Here is a 12022-nt window from a genome sequence, read left to right on the forward strand (position 1 = left end):
CACGGGAGGCATTGCGGAGGGAAATATATACAGAACACAGAACAAAAGGAAGGATGTCTCTTCTTCCAGCCCCTCCCGCCTCCCAGGACCTTCAGAGAGCAAGCAGGAACTGATGTGAACTGTCGCCCTTGGCCTGATGTACACTTCTGTCTTCTCCAGGTCAGGAAGTGGGACCTCTACCCAATCCACGTTGAAGACACCAGCCCATCTGGTGGCAGCTTCCTGCCCATACCCTGAGTCTGTCTACTTGTCTCACCCCCACTGCCGCCTTCCTGTTGCACGCCCCATCCTTTCTCTGGCATGGACCCCTGCAGTAGCCTCCTCACGAGCCTGCTGCTTCCACAGAGACACCATAAATCTGATCATCTATCCCCATGCCACCTTCCGTAGTCAAAGCCTTACCACTGCAACAGGAGTAAAATCCAAACTTCCTACCGTTGTGTCCAAGGCCCTGCAAGATCTGCCCTGTTCCCTCTCAGCCCTCCTGCCCTCACTCCCCCTCCGATCATGCAGGCTTCCAGCTGCTTCACACTCCGCACACGTCCCGGCCTTGGCCCTGTGCCCTTGCTGTTCCCTCTGCCTGGAATGCTTTTCCCTCCTCACAGGGCCTCTCCTGCCCACCCACACCTGCACCAGCCTTATTCCTGTCTAGCTCTTCACCCTGGCTCAGTTCCTCACGATATTTATCACCACCTGAGTGATCTTCTCCACGCATCTCTTTAAGGGTTTATCTCCTGTCCCCACCATGAGGCTGAGAGCTCCTGGATGGCAGGAATTTGTGTCTGCCTCATTCACCTGTGCTCCCAGCATGGAGCCCAGGGCCTGGCACCTAGTAGGTGCCTAATAAACACCGATGGGCGACTTGGGTGCTTGCAATGTGCTGGTACTGTGCTAATCTATTCTCTTCATCTCACACCCAGGTACAGACACTTGGGTTTTGTGGGACCTGAGGCTTACGCAATTCGGAGGGCTTTCTTTAAGAAAAAAGAACATATTATGAATACAAAACCAGGTGCAAGGCAGTGCAAGAGAAGGCTCCTGAGCTCAATCTTCCATCTTACAAATAAGGAAACTGAGGCTCAGAAGTGATGTCACTTCACTAGAGTAAAACGGCCAGTACAGATGGTACTGGGATTTGAACCCAGGTTTCCTGACCCCAGGGCCCGCATGGTTGGGGGCGCCTGCTCCAGCTTTCCCTAGGTCTGGCTCCCTGTCCTAGGGCCCCAGCTCACCCAGGAAGGCCGAGGGGGACACGGTGCCGTTGCTGCGTGCCACCATGACGCTGATGCCCGTCTCTACGAAAGGAACAGAGAAGTCCACGATCTCAGAGCGCTCCTCGTTGATGGTGAGAGAGCCAATGGCCATGTCCGCACGCTGGTAGAACACCTGGGGTGGGGGCAAGGAGTGGGTCAGGGGACCTGGATCAGGCGGGCAAAGACCAGCCCGCGGGAGGAGGCCAGTGACAGGGTGAAAAAGAGGGACCTTTTTGGCCATGCCACCCTGAATGCCCCAATCTCATGTGATGTCCAAAGCTAAGCAGGGTCTGGCTCGGTTAGTACTTGGATGGGAAAGGGCTAAGAGGGATGGCGGGGTGGATGAGGAGGACCCAGAGTGGGGCAGGGAAATGTGGAGGGGAGAGACGGGGAGCAGGATTGGGAAGAGGCAGCCCCCATCCCCCGACTGCTGCTCCCATCAAGTTCTCTTGAGGCCTCAGGCTCGACCCTCCAGGGCCCACCCGCTTCCCCTAGGAGTTCCGCCCTCCTAGCCCCGCCTCCTCTGCCCCCAAAGTGTCCTCCTCCTGGCCCCGCCCCATCGCTTCCTGACTCAGTCCCCTGGCCCAAGGCGTGTCCCTCTCGCCCCGCCCCAGTCCCCGCCCCGCCCCCGAGCCAGGCGTTCCCTGCCTCTGGCCACGGCCCCGGCCCCAGGGTGCCTGCTTCTAGGCCTCCGTCCCCATGCCCGCCTCACCTCGCCGATCATGCCGTTCCAGACGCCGTCGATCTTCTTCCCGTGCTTGCCGTTGGTGACCAGGTAGAGGTCGTAGCTGAAGCCGATCGTGTGCGCCAGCCGCTTCAGAATGTCGATGCAGAAGCCCTTGCAGCACCGCTTCTCCGGGCGAGGGGCATCCAGGGGAGGGCTGCGGGAGCAACCAGGCTTGGGGAGTTTGGGGACCCCTCCCCTAGACTCTCCCTTGAGACAAAGGTGTGGAGGAAGGGACAGGCAGCAGCTAAAACTAGGGTTAGCCCTTTCTGGGGAAACTGAGGCCCAAAGGAGTTATGCGCGCCAAGCTGGAGGGCTTTGTGGGCCCTGGGTCCCAAGGCAGGAGAGGGATGGGGGCCAGGACTACCAGGCTTCAAGGGCGGAGGCTTTTGAAGCTGGAACTCCTGGATCTTGGGCTGTCACCTGTGGGTCCGGTTGAGCTGGGTCCGGCAGGGGACGGAGTCTCGGATGCAAGTGCCACTGATGGGGTCTGCAGGCTCCACAATGACAAAGGGCCTCTCCTCGAGTGTGGCCACTGTGAGGTGCTGCGTGTCATCCACTGGCTGTAGGAAGCGACCATAGCGGGACCATAGCGGGTACTTGAGGCGGAGAGTCTTCTGCTCCCAGCTGCCCACCTTGGCCAAAGAGAAGGAGAGTCAGTTTTCCTGGGGGGACCGTCCAGTGTGTCCTGGCCTCCATGTCCCTCCTCCCTCAGACCTGGGAGTGTAGGCACCATCTCCCCCCAGGACCCAGGAACCCCTCCCTCCTTCACACCTGTCTTTCCCCAGGACCCGGAAGTCCAGGCTCCCAGCCCCCTCGTCCCTCAGACTCCTGGACCTCAGGCCCCTCCTCTGCCAGGACCCAGGAGCCCAGGCCGTCTCCCATGGCTGAAGTCTGGGCTACCACTCACCACCTCCCACGTCCTGTCTCTGGTGAGGGAGATGACCACCAGGGAGGGGTTCACCAGGAAGCCATCCTCATTGAAGGAGTAATCCCGGTTATCCCAGGTAATGTTCATGAAGTACCTGCCCAGGAGGAAGGGAGGGGGACATGTGGGGACACGTCAGCTGGACCTTGGCAGCTGAAGGCTTAGAAAGTCCCCTTTCTACTGACCAGCCCCAGCGCCCAGCTGGAATCTCTCCTCCTTCACCTCCAAGATCTCAAACACACAAATATGCCTCTTCCCTACTCAGCACCCTTCCCTTGGCTGGCCAATGTCCCCAGGATGAGGTCCCAGACTCTCAGCTTGATGTTGAGGACCTAGAGTACCTTTGTGTTCTGGCCCCGCCTGCCTCCGAAGCCTTGTCTCTGATCCCTTCCCACCCTCAAATTCTTCCCTCCCAAAAACCCTTTTATTTCTCTGTCAACACTGAATGCAAGGTATCTCTCAGACATGTCAAGTGAGTTCCTATCTCTAGGCCTTTGCAGGTGCTAGTTTTGTCTGCCTGGAAAACCCTTATACCACCCCTTCTCATCCTGACCAACTCTTACGTGTCTTATAGGCTCAGCTCAAATGTCCCTTCTGCTGGGAAGAAGCACTGGGAGGTCTCTGGACTCCCGGATATCTTCTCTATGCAACATCATCCGTGCTCTGACTGCCTCTCACATCAACCACCCAGGCACTCTCAGCTGCCTTCCTCACCCCTCACTCCCCCACCCAGGCCATTGGTCCCCACGCCCCCTCCCTCCTGCCGCGTGACTCTCTGTGCCCCATCTCCTCCTCTCCCTCCCCACAGCCCTCCTGGACCTCACCCCAGCCTCCTGCTTGGCCTTCAGCCTCCAATCATCTCTCTCTTCCAGTCTGTACCCCAAGTGGCCCCCGAGGGGTCTGTCCACATCCCAAACTGATTCCACCCCTCCCCTGCTCAGAGCCCACCCCTGGCTAGCCAGTGCCCTGGAACGAAGTCCAAGCCTCTCAACCTGGCATTGAAGGCAAAGGCCTGGAGCCACTCACCTCCCCAGCCTCATCACCTCCAGCCCCTAATTCTACTGCCTTCATCTGCTCTCAACTATTGTGGTCCCACCAATCTGCCCAAGTTTTTCGCACCCTCTGGGCTTTTGCACATGCTATTCCCCCTGCCTGGAATACTATTTCTGGTGAACTCCCCACCGTTCCTGGAATCAAGTCCAAACCTCTCCTTCTGGCCTAAAGGCCCTACCTGAGCTGGGCCCCCCATGTCCCTCTGTCCCCTATTCATACCTTTATCCCCCTTGCCCTCTATGCTGCAGCCACACTGGCGTTTCAGGCTCCCACACAGGCAAGCTATGGTTGGGTGTCTGTCCCCTCCAAAACTCATGTTGAAATGTAACTGCCATTGTGAGAGCATTGGGAAGTGGGACCTTTAAGAGGTGTTTAAGTCATGAGGACTCCAGCACCCTCATGAATGGACTAAAGCTGTTATAGTGGGAGTGGGCTCGCCTCCCTCTTCCCCCTTCTCTCTTTGCCCTTCTGCCATGTAATGATGCAGCAAGAAGGCCCTCACCAGATGCCGACATTTTGACATTGGACATCGCAGCCTCCAGAACTATGAGCCAATAAACTTCTGTTTCTCATAAATTACCCAGTCTATGGTATTCTGTTACAGCAGCACAAAGCAGAATACAAGACAGTTCCAGCCCCAGGGCCTTTGAACCTGCAGTTCACTCTCCCTTTACTCATATCTTCCAATGCTTGGCTCCTTCTTTTCATCCATTTTTTACTCCAAATTTCACCTCCTCAGAAAGGCCTTTCCTGACCACCTAGCCAAGCCCCCTAGGCATTTCTTATCCCACTCCCTCTGTTTGATTTTCATCTCAGAAGTTATCAGCTACTGCTGTTTTCTTCTTTCTTTTCTTGGTTGTTCACTGCCTTTCTCCCCTATTACACTGTAAGTTCTGTGAAAGCAGGGACCTTATCGAACACTAAAGCAGTGGTTGGCATATAGTAGATTTTCGATAAAGGGCTTTTCAATGAATAAACTAACGAATGAGCAATTAATCCTTTGGGTCTCAGATATCTCCTCCTCCTAGAAACCTTCCAGACTCCACAGGCTGACCTATGACCTGTGACTTGAGTACCCTGGTTTGGAAGTCTAGTACATTTTCTCTCTTGGGATGACGTTTTGCTATGAGATCTGGAGGGATGGGTGGTGGCCAGGAAGGGTTGAAATTATGAAGGAGCACAAATTCTGGGTAAAGAACCGAACAGCCTCTGGGAGAGGCAAGTCAGAGAGAGAAAGACAGACAGAGAGACAGAGAGAGGGCAGGAAGTAAGAAAGACAGAATCATGAAAAGATGAAAGAGTAGCTGGCTCCCAGCTTCGCCTCAATTCCTGACTTCTGAATTTCTATGTGTGTTTGTCTTTCCAATAAACCCCCTCTTCCCCAAGGAAACTTGAATGAGTCTCTCCTTGCAACCAAAAATGTCCTGGCTTAGACAGTACTCCCTGGCGCCCCCACAGTGTCCGTGCTCCCTCCATTACTGCGAGCATCACGCAGCGTCGTCATTATCCCCATCCCTGTCTGCCGGCCCTACAGGACCCTGCGCTCTTTGAAGAGTAAGTCACGGTCTTATTCATCCCTGTGTTCCCAGCGCCCAGCATGAGCCCTAGTTCCTAGCGGGCGCTCAGTAAGTATTTATGAGCAAGGGATTCTTTTCTCGCCCTCTTGTTCTGGGATCCTGATTCCCAACTCACCAGTTCTCGATTCTCCTCTCTGAGGTCTCCTTCCCTGCCCATCACTTCCTCCCAAACTCACTTCATCCTCATTCAGGATTAAAGGCCTCTCCTGCCACACTGTTCTGTCACCAAACTCATCAGTTTCCCCACTCCCAAAGCTTCCCATGGTGGAGACGCTGTTTTCCACCAGACTCTGTTCTTCTCTTCTAAAATAACGACATGTAAGCCGGGTACACGGCTGTCCAGCCAGGGTCGACATTTCTCAGCCTTCCTTGCAGCTCGCCCGGGCCATGAGCAGGAGCGATATTCAAATATTCAGCAATCGGTACAGCACAGGCACTAGCCAATCAGAATGGACGCCACTGTAAACAACCAGTAAATCAGCACTAACCGTGTGACTATGTTCTCAACAATAGGGTGTGAGATGTCGCCCTTCTGCCTCACATAATCAAAAGAAAATTGCTCTCCATTTCCTCTCTTTCCCTGTTCTCATGAGCTACAATTCAGACAGGACCATGACCCAGCTTCCACTGCGCAGAGATGCCAGAGCAGCAGGGTGGGAGGATCCTGGGTCCCTGAATGGTCACACGGAGCAGCAACCTCCTGACAAGTGAGACTGCTCATCTCTAGGGTGTTATGTGAGAGAGGAACAAACTTTTCCTCATTTGGGCCACTGGATGGTTGAGTCTTTCTTGCTACAGAAACTCAGCTCATATTCTAAGTAGGTATTTCACAGAATCTAAGATCACATAATCTATCTATTATAAGATGTACCGCCATTTTTATGTACCACAAAGAAAGAAAAAGTGCTTCCAATTAAACCACGATAAGCTATTAATTATACGACACATCTTGATTTCAAAGACATTAAAATTATGCATCTTAGAGTCATGAAATAGACTAATACACTCACTGAGTCTCAGGGGCTTTTTCCAAATTACCTGATTTAACCTCAGAAAAGAGATCTAATTACTCCCATTTTACAGAAAAGAAAACTGAGGCTTGAAGACGGGATGCCACCCATTTGAGGCCACTCGGCCAGTGAGTTCTCCAGGCAGTCAGGCTCTGGAAGCCCTCCACACCCCTCCCCACATCCCAGCCCCACTCACCTGTGCAGACTCTCCCCACGGTGGGTGCGGTTCTGGGCGCGACAGTCATGGCCAAGCTCAGGCAGGAAACCATAGTCACGCAGCAGGGCCTGGGCACCTCTGGCCACTACGGCCACACCAGCTGCCACACGCCGGGCCAAGTCATCCCGCCAGCCAGCTGAGCGCACTGCAAACAGCCCAGAAGGCAGGGGGGCGCCTCCTGGCAGAAGAGGGGGCTCACCAGGGGCCCCAGAGCCCCCGCCTCCAGCCAGCTGGGGCCCCACCATAAACCAGACGTAGCCAGGCCCAGTGAGGCCAGCCTCCTCGGCTGCCCGGAACACAGGCTCGGCCTCCTCACGAGCGCAGAAGAGCAGGCGGATCTGCGCACTGACGCTGCGGAGCTGGGCGCTCAGCACGGCCTCGCCAGCCCCGGGGTCCAGCGTCAGTGCTCCGCGGTGCTCCCAGCCCACCAGGCTGCCGTCAGTCAGCACCTCTATGTAGGATAGGAAGGCGCGATGGCCGGGGGCACGCGTGGTCACCGCTACAAAGGACGTCCAGTCGTACTCCTCCAGCACCTCAAAGATGACCTGAAGCTGTTGCTCGGTGGAGGAGCCCAGCTGCAGGAAGGTGGAGCCCTTCTCCTGCCGGGGAGGGAGGAGGATGTTAGGCCTCCTGACGTGGGGACGCATCTCCTAGCGAGCTGTTCGCTAACCCTGTCTCTTTTACCTCCTGGGGCACAGGGCTAGATCTGGGGTTAGGTTCAGCTACCTGATTGAGTCTTCCAGGCTCACCCATTAAAACTCTTCCCCATAAACCTTGCTCTCTTCCCTGTCTGAGGGCAAATGTAGAAGCCCCAGAAGAGAACTCTGAAGTCCTAGGGGATTGCAGAGCCACAAGAGGGAAGGAGCCTGAGTCCCTGAGTCACCACATGGATAAGAGCCACCTTGAATCAGAAACATCTGTTTGGATTTTATTTATCTTTTATTTTTTTATTTTTTAGAGACTAGGTCTCACTCCGTTGCCCAGGCTGGAGTGCAGTGGAGCAATCATAGCTCACTGAAGCCTTGAACTCCAGGGTTCAAGTGATCCTTCCTGCCTCAGCCTCCTGAGTAGCTAGGAATACAGGTGTGCACCATCGCACCTGGCTAATTTTTAAAATTTTTTGTAGAGACGGGGTCTTGCTATGTTGCCCAGGCTGGTCTTGAACCCCCAGGCTCAAGTGATCCTCCCACCTCGGCCCCCCAAAATGTTGGGATTACAGGCATGAGCCACAGTGCTCAGCCTTGTTTGAATCTTATGTAAATGAGGAATAACTTTCTATCAGGTTGAGCCAGTGAGATTTGGAGGTTTATCTGTTACAGTAGCTAATCATCACTGTCATCAATACTCTCAGCATCCAGGGAGGGAACTACAGCCCCCAGCATGCACTGAGAGGGACCTGTTCTCTATATAGTGAGGGAGACTACATCTCCCAGCATGCAATGAGGGTAGGTACTCCCCCAACTGGAAGATAGAGCTTTGCTGAGTGGACTTTCCCTTCTTTGGTTTTCCTCCTACCTCCCTGTCCCTTCCTCTGTCTCTTTGGCTGGAACCTCTTCCGCAGCCCAAATTCTGAATGCATTATAGCAGTGCTTTAATGTTCTCTTTTCTTATCTGTCCTCTCCCTGGTGATCTCATCCAGACCCATTGGTTTAAATACTGTTTTGCGCACTATCCAATATGGCAGCCATGAGCCACACATAGCTATTCAGTTTTAAATTAATTAAAATTAAATAAAATTTGACATTTACTTCTCTGGTTGCACTAACCACACGTCAAGCATTCAACAGCCACATGAAGCGGTGGCTATCATATTAGACAGAGCAAATATAGACAACCTTCATCACTGCAGAAAGTTCTGTTGGACAGCACTGGAGATGCCAATGGTGCCTGTCCTCAGTCACAACCTCTCCTGTGAGCTCTAGACAAACCTATCTTCCCTTTTATTCAATTTCTCCCTTTGGATTTCCAAGAGGCATCTCAAAATTAGCATGTCAAAACCAGAACACTGGATCTTTCCCTGCCTCTCTCAAACCTGCTCCCTTTCGTCTTTCCCTTATTCATCCTGATGCATAGGCCCCAAACCTAAATCAGCCTTTCCCTCTCTTTCCCTCACACCCACATCTAGCTATCCCCAAATCTTCTTGGCTTTATGTTCAAACATAACTCCTTTTGTCCATTCCTCACTGCAGTCACTGCCTCAACCCTCATCGTCACCACTTTCTTGCCTAGACATCTATGGCTTTCCAACCCATCTCTGCTTCCAACCTTGCAATCTTCCAGTCCATTCTCCAAATAGCAGCCAGAGCGATCGTTTCAAAATATTAATTGGATCACATCCCTTCTTGGTTGAAACCCTTCCAATGATTCTACCTCAGAATCAAAGCCAAAGTCTTCGCCCTGGCCTACAAGGCCCTGCATGAACTGGCCCCTGTTGCTTCTCTGACCTCATCTCCCACCACCCCAACCCCCAGGTCGGTGGCAGCCACACTCCTTCCTTGGTCTTCCTAAAGCATGGAAAGCTCCTTCCTGCTACAAGGGCTTTGCCCTTAGCTGTTGCCTTTCCTGGGGATACTTTTCCCCAACTCCTCCATGCTGGATCTACCCCTCCTCATTCCTCAGGTCCAGCTCAGGTGTCACCTTCTCCCCTGACTGTCATCTATTGAAGCCCCCTCCTGTCAATTTCCTCCAGGACAGATTTTACTGTTACTTGTTTTGTCTGTCTCCCCATTAGAATACAAGCTCCATAAGGCAGGGACTGTGTCTTTTTTTACCCCCAGAACTGTATTCTTGAGAACTTAAAACAGCCCTGGCACAGAATCAGCCCTCAATAAATCTTCCCGTAATGCAATGAGAACGGCAAGTGGACTTCCTCCTTAAGCATGTGTCTATGGTTATATGTTCAGGGGACAGGACAGTTGTCTTGAGGGGATGAGATCTCCAAGCTTGAATTGAGAACTCCAAGAGGTCCTCATCCTTCAGCAGGTGGAGGTGTGCTGAGGGGATCATGTTCCCAGCATTCAATGGGACACAGATGGAGCTGTGAAGACCATTCTTTCTTATATTCAGGGACAGTGAAGGGACATTTCCCAGAAGGTATGGGTGTACACTGAGCAGACCACAGTGCCCTGCAGACAATGAAAAAGAGTGGACTGTACTTCCCAGCAGCAATGTAGGCACTAGGGACCACATCTCTGAGTATGCCACGAAGGTGGCAGCCAGGAAATAAATAAGTTCACCTGCCAGGTAATCTCTCCACAAATCTCTGGACAGCACCATGCCAATGAGAACAAGAAAGCTGGACAGAGAGGTCCTTCCCAGAACGTTCTGGACAGAACTACAATAGTGATCCAGTCACAAAGCCACAGGCCCCACAGCAGGGAATTGGCAGACTCAGGCTTCACCCACACAGGTGGCTCTGTCCTCCAGCGAGCGCAACCTCTGTCCCACCGGCTCCTCCCCTGAATAGGCCCCGCCCCATCTCAGGCTCCTCCTCTCAAAGGATGGCTCCGCCCTCCCACTCGGCCCTCTAGACCCTATGCTCGGCGGGCCGAGCCTCTCCCGAGACCCTGACCTTCAGTACTGGATACCCCTCTCTCCTAGTCCCTGTCCCTGCCTGGCTCCCACCTTTCCACTAGACTTAGCCCTTTTCTGAATCCCGTTCCTTTCCAGCTGACTTCTCCCCTCGCTGATCCCAGACCCACCTCTCCCTCATATTTTGCCATCTTGGGCTGCTCCCTTTTCGTCCCCAATCCCCGCCCCTCGCTCGCCTTTCCCGCAGTCCCTCACCTGCAATGACTGGGCCCACGTCCTCCCCATACCCTGATCATCGACGACTGGCCTCTCTAACCCTGCTTCTAGGTGACTCTCCCGAAGACCCCGCTTGTCCTATAGGCCACGCCCCTCCGTGTAAGCCCTGCCTCTTACCTAGACCTAACCCCTACCACCTGGCCCCACGTCGTCCCAGATGCTGACCCACAGAACTGTCCCCGCCCCTTCCAAGGCCACACCCCTCAGAGCTCCCCAGACCCCGCCCCCAGCGACCGGCCCCGCCCCGCCCGCTGGTCGCGCGCACCTTGGGCGTGAGCACGAGCGCGGCGCCGCCGTGCACGGCCACGATGGGCAGCGAGGTCTGCGCCGACAGGAAGTCGAGGATGGGCGCGACGGCGGGCGCGCGCGAGTCGTCCTCGAAGACAACGCCGTGCACGCGCAGCCCCGACAGCAGGTCGCAGAGCTGCAGCACGAGGCTGCGCGGGTCCGAGCCGTTGAGCACCAGCGCCACGGGCCTCACGTCCAGGCCCGGGCTGCGCACGGCCGCTGCCACGGCCGGCCCCAGGCGCGCCGCCTCGGCCGCGTACGCCGGCCCCGAGAACACCAGCGCCACGTTGAGCGGCCGCGCCCCCCCGGGGACCCCGCCGGGCCCGCCGGCCCCGCCCGGCCCCGGCGCCTCCTCCGGGAACGGGCTGGCGCAGGCCAGCGCCAGCAGCAGCAACATCTTAGCGGGGCCCCGAGGGCCGCGGGGGCCACCGGCACCGCGCATCGCCTGCGGGCCCCGCCGGGCGGCCTCTGAGCGCCGGGACCCGGGAGAGACACGGCAGGAGAGGCAGGAACAGAGAGCACAGACAGACACAGACGGGGAGACGCAGAGACAGGGAGACAAGATGTTGAAAGAGATGCACGGAAGAGGAGATACGGGGGAGAGAGGAGGGGGAAAGGTTGGGGTGATGGAGACAGACACGGAAGGGGAGACACACAGGCAGAGGGAGAGACACAGTGGGGGGAGGTGGAAGGGAGAGGTGGGGAAGAGACACCAAATACATAGGGAGAGGTGTGGGGGGTGAAAGAGGGAGAGACACAGATAGGGAGAAATAGGGAGAAGTGGAGTATGGGGGAGACAGAGACAGGGATGGGCGATGGAGTCAGGGGAAGATACAGAGGTGAGGAGAGAGAAAGAGGGAAAGAGATAGGTAGGGTAGGGATGGGACAACAATGAGACCGATGGGAGAGACCCACAGAGATGGGATCAAAATAGGAGCAGGGAGATAGGAGGGGAGATGAAAACAGCAACAGAGAGGTGGTCGGGGGAAGATGGGCAGGAATGAGAGATGGAAGGAGGAACAGAGACAGGGAGAAGAGGGAAAGAGAGAAGACAGTGTGACAGAAATAGGGAGCGAGGGAGACCCAGGGAGAGAACGGCAGAGTGAGGAGGGATGCAGAGATGGACGCAGGGAGACGGGAGAGATAAGAGAGACAAGAAAGTTAG

The 12022-nt window shown here is 55.1% G+C and overlaps 1 protein-coding gene across 1 annotated transcript in view; it reads right to left on the reverse strand.

Annotated features, from left to right (window-relative positions):
* The window catches only part of GRIN2D (glutamate receptor, ionotropic, N-methyl D-aspartate 2D), a 35245-nt gene that overhangs the window by 20572 nt on the left and 2651 nt on the right, over positions 1-12022 (reverse strand). The window contains exons 2-7 of the mRNA XM_012643175.1: positions 10835-11325; positions 6742-7361; positions 2888-3002; positions 2401-2612; positions 1966-2134; positions 1233-1386 (exon numbers count right to left, since the gene is read on the reverse strand). Of these exons, the coding sequence (XP_012498629.1) occupies positions 1233-1386; positions 1966-2134; positions 2401-2612; positions 2888-3002; positions 6742-7361; positions 10835-11299 (1735 nt within the window). The 5' untranslated portion in view covers positions 11300-11325. The remainder of the gene's footprint in view (positions 1-1232; positions 1387-1965; positions 2135-2400; positions 2613-2887; positions 3003-6741; positions 7362-10834; positions 11326-12022) is intronic.

This window comes from Propithecus coquereli, unplaced genomic scaffold (assembly GCF_000956105.1).
Source record: "Propithecus coquereli isolate 6110/MARCELLA unplaced genomic scaffold, Pcoq_1.0 Scaffold193, whole genome shotgun sequence".
NCBI lineage: Eukaryota > Metazoa > Chordata > Mammalia > Primates > Indriidae > Propithecus > Propithecus coquereli.